The sequence below is a fragment of the Eurypyga helias genome, unplaced genomic scaffold, assembly GCF_000690775.1.
Source record: "Eurypyga helias isolate BGI_N326 unplaced genomic scaffold, ASM69077v1 scaffold26622, whole genome shotgun sequence".
NCBI classification, from domain to species: domain Eukaryota; kingdom Metazoa; phylum Chordata; class Aves; order Eurypygiformes; family Eurypygidae; genus Eurypyga; species Eurypyga helias.
Window position 1 is genome coordinate 45,061 of NW_010238275.1, and position 10,534 is coordinate 55,594.

General features: G+C 45.7%; 1 protein-coding gene across 1 annotated transcript in view; it reads right to left on the reverse strand.

Annotated features, from left to right (window-relative positions):
• The window catches only part of SGSM2 (small G protein signaling modulator 2), a 58,860-nt gene that overhangs the window by 44,176 nt on the left and 4,150 nt on the right, over positions 1–10,534 (reverse strand). Inside the window, exon 2 of the mRNA XM_010147801.1 lies at positions 7,505–7,580. Coding sequence (XP_010146103.1) covers positions 7,505–7,580 — 76 coding nt within the window. The remainder of the gene's footprint in view (positions 1–7,504; positions 7,581–10,534) is intronic.

Below are 10,534 nucleotides of genomic sequence, written 5' to 3' on the forward strand. Positions count from 1 at the left end.
TGCTAACTACCGTGAATCCATCATACCACAAGCTCCCCTCAGCGCAGTGATCACAGCCTTCTTTTGTTCAAAGGGCTGCATGCATGACTAACCGCAGTCACCGACAACGTATAAACACCTTACTTCAATATTCAGATCCAGCTCTGCAGTCCAGCCATATTACCTTTCCCAGTGCAGTACTGGACAGATCCTGACATGGATGCTGTTCCTTTTTGAGATCTGTGATACTTAAACACAGTATTACCCAGAAAAAAACCCAGTAATTTTCATCAGTTAGTAAGAGAAGAAAAGCAGTGTGTATCACGGAAAGAACAAAACCAGGGTTAATGCAGCGCAGGAGGCCAAGCCTGTCTCCCAGGCTGAGACGCCAGGCTCTCCAGTCTCCTCCGACAGCAGAGGCTCTTGGTTCCCCTCCTCTGCAGGTCCAGTCTGGAACGGACCAGCACACGGAACTGCAGGCTCTGCAGTGAGTTTTCTCAACAAATCTATCAAGGTAGAACAGTAACTTAACATGCAGAAATAGCAAATTTTCTGCTTGGGTTTAAAAGGGGGAAAACATTTCTGCTTTGTAGGTCTGGTCTTTAGACCAGCTTTAGAACAGAATTGGAAGGCAAAGATAATGAAATGACACTGAGGGAAGGAAAAATAAATACTTCCCAAGGTCTCTGAAGTGAAGGATTGTAAGCAAGACCGGGGGTAAATCAAATGATACTAGTAACGGGAAATGGGAAGAAACAGCATATGTCAGGTGTCCAAAGTATACCAAAAAAGATACCCAAAGGATCAAGAAAAGAAAAAGATGACAAGAGTTTTGCTGTTGTCTTTGATGGAAGAGCTTCAATGCCTTACAGAATTCGAGTTCAGTTTCTTTGTTTTCTAGTTTATGAGTGGTTTGGCCACACTCACATCAACATCTCGGTATCAATGGGAATGCATGTTGCAATTCAGAGAGGCTCTTGGATCTACAGGTCTTCCCTTCCTTGACAGCAAAAAAAACCCCTCAGGAGTATGATAAAACCAGAGAAAGCTGCCTGAAACATCAAATCCAAACCCACGGCCTACTCCCGGCTGAGCGGAGCTCAGGGTCAGACACCCCGGGAGCCTCGCAGCGCTGCTGGCAGGCAGCCAGTCCATGAGACCAGGCGTCTCCAGAGCTCCGAAACAGGCAGCGTGGTTCCGAGACTCCAGAGCAAATAACAGCCTCTTGCTGCAGCACGCTGAGCAGAGCTTCCTTCAGGCAACTCCTCTATCATCGCCCAGGCTAGAGAAGAAATTAGGCTGCCGCAATAAAATATACATGTATTTTACACATAATGCCCGTAACGCCCTAAGGAGGAATACCCCTACACCACGAAGGACAAGGGGATGCTTGTTAAAGCCATCCAGGGATATCACACCGATCGTTCTGGCTCTGAGACGTGCACCAAGCACAGCTACGAGGAACGTAATGCTGCAGCTATCACCCTTCCTCAGCCTGCGGGGCTCCGAAGAAAAATCGACACCAGCCACTGACGTGGGAGGAAAAGAACCGACAACGGCAATGCCCCGGTTTCCCATCCGCCTCCCAGCACCGCTCCGGTCCCATCCCAGGGAGGTCTGGAGGCACAGTTCCCAGGGACAGCGACAGAAGCCCCCAGCTCTCTGCTCTCACATCCTAAGGAACAAGTGCAACGCAAACCTGCAATCCTCAAAAAGGTTTAAAGGAAGCCTCAAGCACAACTTTAAATACCGTTCTACAGCTCAAGATCAGAACTGGCCTTTTCATTGCAACCACAAAGGGATTCTGTACATTTTAATTAATGGGTTTAATTACTGACGGCAGACTTTCAGGCAAAAAAAAAAAAAACTTTTTGCGCACTTGATCCCTTCCCTAATCTGAATAAAAATCTCACTGAAAAGTCAAGTTCTGCATGTTTGACTGTGTCCAAGTTACCATTTTTACTCACGTTAACTGCGAACCTTCCCCCAAAACGCAGTAACTATGCTCACTATGACAAGCAGGCATGCTGATTTTACATCTAAATAAAACATGTTTTGATTCCGGCACTCTCCAGCCCTCAGTAACACACCTGAAGTTTACGGCAATTATTTTCCAGCATGAGAATTCAGGATGATTTCAATTTAATACACTCAAAATATTTATTCAAAACCAAAATACTGAGACTCATTTCAAACAATATAAAAACACCTTTAAATTATAAACCAGGCCAAGCAATCAATTCCTATGAACAGTAATTTAATTACGAGCCAATTCAAAGTTCATATTTCCTTTAAAACAAACACACAGTGAATGTTGCACTTTTGTACAATCCCAGTTTTTATTTGTCAACATCCTTGCTACTCTTAAGCCATAATTATACCAATCAGAACAATACCATGTTAACTTCACTGAGGGAGATACTGTGTGGACAAAGTTTGTTTTCAGAGTAGTTATCAATATGCCTTTAAAAACAAGACATTAGAAGTATACTCTACATTTAATTACTATTATTACAGGAGCAGTGTCCTTCTGGCACCGTAACTCACTCATCAGGCATGTGCCATGTATACGGCTTGCTTAAGTGTCTTTTCCAGGAGAAGGCTCCCCACACACCCCCTTTTCTCTTTCCTCCTCCCATGAACAATGCCTGTGACCAGAGCATACAGTCTGAGCAAGGGCAGTTCTGTACAGCTCTGCTCACGCAGTAACCACACCAACCGCGAAGCGCATTAACAAACGTCCCGGTGACCCGTGTTGTTACAATGGACAGTCCGGCCACTGTTCCACCACGGATGCAATGATTTGGATGAATGGCAGAGAAGGAAGGCAAGCCTGCAGATGCCTCTCCCAACGTTTCCATCTCCTGATGTTGCCGGAGGCACGCGGACCTGGCAAACCGGGCAGAAGCCCCTGCCCCTGCCCTGCTGAAGGCACCAGCTCTGTGAAGGGCTCTCGGCTGCCCCAGCTCCTCAGGGCTACCTCGCTGAGCAGACAGGACAACACAGGTCATCGCCCCCGCACTACACACACCCACTGCGAACCAGACAGCTCTTTGAAAAACAGAAAAATGCTGGTTTCAAAGATGAGACTGAAAGCATCTGAAAGGCGTTTTGGTTTTTTTTTAACAAGATAAAGCATGTTACTCAGGACAATTTGAATTGGCTTTGTACATCTGGAGTAAAGATGCCCCAATCTGGTACATTTCTAGCTTCTGTGAAACCTTCTGTACAAGTTTTATTATTTTTTTAGGTGAAAAGGGGAGAAGAGTAGAAACCGTTAAAAAGTGAGTTAATGGAAGATGCTGACTGGACACATAAAAGAGACCACTTGGAAAAAATCAGTCCTGTGAGATTCGTGATGTGAGCTGCATACCCTCAAAGGCAAGAACATTTGGGTAACCTTCTCTTGGATCCATTCATGAGTAAGGCTTGTTCCATTACGCTTGCTGTATGAAGCTGATTTAAACAAGTTTTTGATACTGTGCTTATGGAGGCATGTTACTGTCAGATCTACAGGTGGGCAACCATGCAGAAAAAAGCTCAGCAAAGCTGCAGATAGTTTTTGGACGAGCACGGTAAGTGTAATGCACTGAACTAGAAAACTCTGCTTGCTGACTGCTGGCAAGTCCACAGTAGGTAACGGCAGAGACAGACAAAAGAAAAGTTCTTTTTCTCCCCCCTTTCCCTCAGAAGTGTAAAAGCTAGGAAGGGCTAGTATATCTGGTGAGAACACGAGCAGCCGTGCAGATTCCAGGGAAGCCAGCGAAAGGAAGGATGCAGGAGGAGAGCGACCGCAGAGGTGGCACTCAGCTCAAGGAGCGAGGCACGGTCCGGACGTCATGCAATGTCAGCTGCCGTTACTAAGGAGACGGCACCAGATAACCCAGGCTGAAAACATCCACATCCAGTCTTTAACAGAAAGGCCTGGCCTCTATAGATGCCACGAATACCCAGAGAGCTTGCGTCACTTCGTTATGCGCTGACTGACAACACAGCACTGGTGAAATTCACTCAACGGAAACACAACGAAATTCGGAATTTCTGTCCCACCGTGGCACACATCAGCCACACTGTGCACAGCCCAAACAGACCCACGGTGGCTCTGAATCACAGAACTAGGTCTTTTGGAAATCAGACAGGATGAAAGAGTAACTGGAATGTAAGTAGGCTATAAACTGGGTTGAGAACAAATACAAACACATCTGCATTCACCACTTACCTACAACGATGAAAACATCAGCACTGTTTTCCTTCACTTAAGTCACACAGGTGAAGACTACAGACTGTAAGCAGAGTCACTGTGGTTACAAGTCGTCTCTCCCACTGGATGAGTAGGGCTGACCTGCACAGAGGCTTTACTCCTAGCAAGGCTGGCATGGAGCTGCCTCGGGCCCAGAACGGCATTTCCCTCAGGAGCTGGCCAAGGTGAGCTCACTGCCAGAAAGGTAGTGCTGGCACTGTGTCTCCTACCATAACACACATTTCCTGTGGTCTCGTCAGGGTGACCTTGGGCCATGAAAAGGGCCCTCCTACCCACAGGATCAAAGAATCATTTAGGTTGGAAAGGACCTTTAAGATGATCAAATCCAAGCATTAACCCAGCACTGTGAAGCCCGCCACTAAACCCTGTCCCGAAGCACCTCATCCACACGCCTCTTAAATCCCTCCAGGGATGGTGACTCCACCATCTCCCTGGGCAGCCTGTTCCAGTGCCTGACAACCCTTTCCATGAAGAAATTTTTCCTAATATCCAATCTAAACCTCTCTTCATGCATTTTCCTCTTGTCCTGTCATATGCCAAATCCCAGATAAGCTCAACACTTGCAAATGAACCCTACACAACATGAGCTACTCTTCTATCCAGCTGCATCATAGGGACTGAATCCAGGACCAGAGAGACACGTTTCATGAAAAACTTCCTTCTGCTTAACAGATGATAGACCTGAGCTCTGTTCAGAGCTGCTGCAGTTCAGCTTGGGGCTGAACAGAACACCGAGTCTGCCACCTCAGCCTTGGAGTTTCTCCTGCTTACAAACCTCACATACCATCACAAAGAGGCACCCAGGAAGGGTGTGAAAAATGTGGCACACACTATTTAATTGGTACCTTCAGCCATTTAGGACCTAGGAGAGCCAGGAAATTTTCAGTTACTGATGCAGACAGGCCCTGAAAATCAACTATCATGTATTCAAGAGACTCTTTCTAAACTCAGCCTTGCAGGAGAGTAAAATGATTCACAAGAATTCTATATTTATAATGAAGAATCACTGAAAGTGACTCACATACTGAGCCAATCTAATTTTAAATAGAAGGGAAAAACCTCTTGAAGAGGCACATGAAACTAGTGGGGGAGGGAAGAGAACTGCACACACAGGAGAGCCCCAGCCAGGAGCTGTTAGCCGAATCTACTGGAAAAGGTTTCTCCATTCAATTAGCTGAAGTGATAGCACATTCAGCTTCACCTGCTTCTGGCTTAGAGTTAATTAAGTCCTACATTCAAAGCAGCTGCAGGTTGGAATACTTCCTTAGGATAGGTAGGATTGCTGGGCAATAATAAGGCAGTTCATGGAGAGCTATTAGTTCCTCAGACCCTACAGAATTCAGAACACAAAACCAACGAATCACAGCGGGAGGAAGGGAGAAATATTAAGAAGATTTTACAGTAGTGCTAATTTTGTCCGAGCAGATTCTAACAGAAATAGCTGCCGCCCCACTACCCCTTACATCAGTGCAGCACATCTCACAGTGTGTTATTTCAAAGACAGAGGACAAACAGACAAAACCAGGAGCTCTGCAGATCAAACACGCAGCCTGCAGCAAGGGTAGAGGCTCAGGGTTCCTTCACCTGCTCCTACGTCAGGACTGTTTTCCTCAGTTACTTTTTCTCCTCTATATTATACAAATATGCAGTAGATAAAACAGGAATATTTAACATAACCACAACCTAAATGGAGGAAATGGCTATAGGCTATATTAATAGCAATAAAACATTAGCCAGAGAACATGGCCAAAATCTTACAGTCCTGCACTGTGTAGGGATGAACACATTCTCCTAAGCTGCAAGGAAAAGGTAACTTGGAAACAGTAAGCAGGCTAGTGTAAGATTAGCTTGGCATACATAACCACACACAGCAGAGCAAGTTGGAATTGCAGTGCTGCCACACAAAAAGGTTACTTTTCTCCAAATTTTGCTTTCGATAACAATCCACTTATCTCCAAAGCCAAATCTAACTTCCAGTCACCTTAACCTCTCCACTGTCATCAACGCATAACTGGGTATGTTTGGCTGCAAATGCTCCATATTCAGAAGTGTTTAGGCGATGGCTGTTCTCCAATCCCTCTCAGCATCACTTCCAGTTAAGTCTTCAATTTGAAGCATGAAGAAAAAGCAGCCAAGAATTCACAGGCCAACATACATATTTACAATTGTACGTAGCTTTAATTATCAGCGGCATCTTGCTGTGATGTTTCTCCACACACCAAAATTTGATGAATTGTGTTAATTTTTATTGGCCCTGGTAAATTATGGTCTAGATTACAGAACTGTTGGACTAGCATTCAACAGTTCCTTTTCAGGCTAAGTCTCCAAAGGAGTACTTGGTATGACCTCTCGGGAGCTGACCTCCACAGAGATTCCAGCATTGGACCATTCTTCAGCCACCCACCCACACAGGCTCTGCTTCACTCCATCAGCACAACACACACATCAGTACGTCTGCAGGGACCAGGCAAACCACCACCAAATTTTAGAATTTATTCAGACTTCGGTCTATTTATAGTCCTGAAGCACCAGCTGCCCTTGGTATACATGACGTTGCCTTCAAATAACCTTTATTTTCTTGCTAGTTCTTGGTAATGCAACTCCCAAAATACAGTCATGAGGAAAAGTCACCAACATAATGGCTCACTGATTGTATTAAAAAAAATATACAAGCGTGTTCACAATGTCAAAGCCAAGACCTCAGTCTCTCAAATGCTCTGTTTATGTCATACGGCATCCAGTGGACACCATGACACTGGCCAGAAAAGTCACAGATTTCCACCATTTCTCTTCTTTTAAAAAAAGGCAACAGCTCTTTCAATGACTTGTTTGGCTGGATTGTCATCTATACTCAGACAGACACCTTATTCTTCAAACACACTCAGACAACCTACAGAACCAAGTATTTTCAGCTGGAAGGTACCTGTCAGATTTTAACCCATGACTCAGAAAACTTTATTTTTTGGCAGTTATTCTCCAAGTTGTATCTTATCTCCAAATACATATTATTTAACCTACAGGTGCTTCCTAGTAAATAACCTTGTCATTTTGACTTGGTACTTATTTTGGATAATGCCATTTTAATAAGAGTTATTTTCTTATTTGTAATGTACACACAGATGTAGAAAATGTAACAAGATGGTGACAAGGGCCTGAACTGCACGATTGCTAATATTTAATACCCTGCATCTACCAGCAGAGAAAACACATTTCTACAGGAAAAGTAAGATTTATGTAGTGTTGGCTCTTTTGTGTGTCATTTACCACATAAGGCGATGATGTGACTGCTGTCTTCATGTACGAATTTCCGGGTGACAGCTTCTTCCATGATCTGCTTTACCTAAAGTAAAGACAAAAAGAAGTGATTGTAGGATCCTGACACAAACCAGCACAGCTTTTGGGAATTTCAGTTTCAACCTTTGCTTGCCCTTTCCCCATCACCAAAATTCCAACAACTCACACAAGTTACTCTTTGCAGGGAAGGAAGGATAAAAGCATTCAAGGAGGGAAAGGAAGGACAAACCTGAGCAGCTTTTCATGGGATGAGGGTACCTCTGATAGAACAAGGACAGGTCTGTTGGGGTGTATAAAAGGGTGAACTGCCCCAAAGTACCCGGAGTGCCCTTAGGAGAACACTTCAGCAGAAGTTCCGAAGGGCTGTGCAAAACTTCACACGACTCGTCCTTGGCCTTCCTGCAGTTACATCTGCTTATGAAACGAGATTATGTATGGCCACGTGCTCTTTCCACTCACGGCATTCTGCTTTTTCAAGCCCAAAGAGTCCATGTACACCACATCCCAAGAGAGGTTTACAGCGACCCTTCTCCTGTCTGGGGACTGTACATGCCAGAGTAAGCACAAGCGATGCTCTCAAAGCTCTGCACCAGACACTATACAGAAGTAATACAGAACCTATGGAGAAGACCGTGCCCTCAGGTTTCACTTCGAGACACAAATTAAAATGTAATTTTATTTGCTGGATTTGTTATCACACTTCTTACTGGTTTAAAACAAATATCTCTCTCCAGTTCCAAGCTCCAAAGGGAATTCATTGCAGATTACTGACTTTGAAAAATTAAGGAAGAAAACAGACAAATCTTGCAGCTAGGCTCTTGGAAAAAAGGCGGCATGAAAACCTGCTAGCTTATTCCTCCCCCAGTGGCTTCCTCGGCCTGACATCAGATGAAACCTATTTGCCTCAACCAACTCATTTATCAGACACTCATTCCTTCCTGGACATGGAGCGCTTGCTTTTCCAGATACATATCCACAACCATTTTTGGCTTCTCTCATTTGTGAGCTATAATTACAGGGTTAGGACACTCTGCCTAAACAAATGCCACAGCATTTCCAACGTATGAAAGAAAGTGCTACTGTGGCAGATGATGTTACTCAATTCTCACTTTTTCCAACTTCGGTTTTTTTGGAAACCATTTCTACAGCAGTCCTGGAATCCAACAAACAGTGAATTACCCAGGAGGTCATCACTGCGTGGCTGCTCCCTGCCAAGCAGCTCAGCAGCCCGGCCTGCACACCAGCCCAGTGTGACCCGGGTGCCAGCGCACGGCGATGCCTGCCGTGGGGACTGGGTCTGCAGACCGAGGAGACCTCCGGCCATGCTTCGCCGCCGGGCTGGCAGCCGTGCCCTCAGCTCTTTCAGGCTGCACCTGGTACCCGGGAGAACCAGTTTAAAGGGAGCTGGGTTACCACTTCTTTGTGGCGCTGGAAGGTCCAAAGGTTTTAGGCCTTCCCGCTCAGCGCTGGAACCAGGAGCAGCTGCAATGCTGGATGGAGAGCTGGCTCTTGCTCTGCTGGGATGATGGGCGGCTGGCTCAGCGCCTTCTCCAATCTGGAGAGCTTCCTCCTCCAGTAAGATGGTTTCCAAAGCCAACTCTGGATGCCGTGATCAAGCCCGCCTTCCCTCTGGTAATCATCTCGAGGCCTCCATGCCCAATCCTACACCCCCACCGTGGCTGGCAGCAGCCTGCAGCTCCAGCTCTGGCGCTCACTGCACAGGCCTTGCAACACATGGCGTTCCCCTTTCCCAAAATTCTGGATTGAGTTGATGCTATGGAATTTGGACTTCTTATCAAACAGGAGCCCTCTGGCTTGCAAAGAAAACATTGAGGGGGGAAAAGCAGACATGTAAGAGGCTTTCAAAGTAGAACATGTTTTATATCCGAGGACTTCAAAGCAAGTCCTTTGCACCCTATAAAACGTGGCTCACTGTTCACATGCTGAGGCTTGACAACATAAACTCCTCACACGGCAACTTGTTTCTTTCTTGCGGCATTTCTGACACAGCCATCAGAACTCTGGACCTCACAGTAAAGCAGTGGCAGGTGGAGGGGTAAGAAGATATCAAGAAAGAAGCAAAGATGTGAGAAGGTCTCGTGGATGGGATCTCACACAGGAAGCATCTGGATTATCCTGTTCAACCAGCAATCCCCTTCTCACATTTTTATTTGCACCACTGTTCATTTACAAGCTTGATGTCTGTTAGCCTTGGCAGGAACCCAACAAAACTTGGCCCAAACCTCATCTAGAGGTTTGAAGTAATCTAGGTAATAGCATCTACACAGACCATAACTCAGCAAAGAGAAGGGGGCAGGACAACTGCACAGCTCTGTCGGATTAAATTCCAGCTGAGACCGTGACCTGCATTTTTACACGTGGGAGGCAGCATGTTCTGGCAAGCACAACTTGCACTGGTACCCACTGCCTCAAGCCAACTCATCTCTATGCCTCGGCTGACCCATCTGTGAAACAAGGACCGTGACACAGCCTTTGCAAGCTATTCTGTTTTCACCGGATGGAAACTCTATTTAATCTACTAAATAAAAGGCCTGATTTACTGAAGGAAGAAGTCCCCGGAAGTGCCACTAGCATTAAGGTGAACAGAACAGGAAGCAGGAGAGAGCTGCACCAGGGTAAGTCACGCACATGGGGCTCAAGCCCACAGGCATGAATTCAGGCACCCAGGAGTGGAGACTGATTTCAGTCCCAGGACCACAGAGAACAGTAACTGGAATTCAATTCCTGACAACAGGGAGGAAGAAGAGTCATTTACTAGAGTAAGAGCTCTGGAGCTCAGAGGCCAATTCCCTGCTGTCACACATCTCTCAGGCACACCCCAATCGTTAGTCTTTAGTGGCTCAGTGTGTTTCGTTTGTAGCCCAAGGAATAAAAAATTTAAAGTGTACTAAAACTCAGAAAGAAAAAGGTTTTGGATGGAATAATCAGCCCTACTTTTATACAGCAGCTTGAATCCAGGACCTCCAGAGCTAAGCGGTT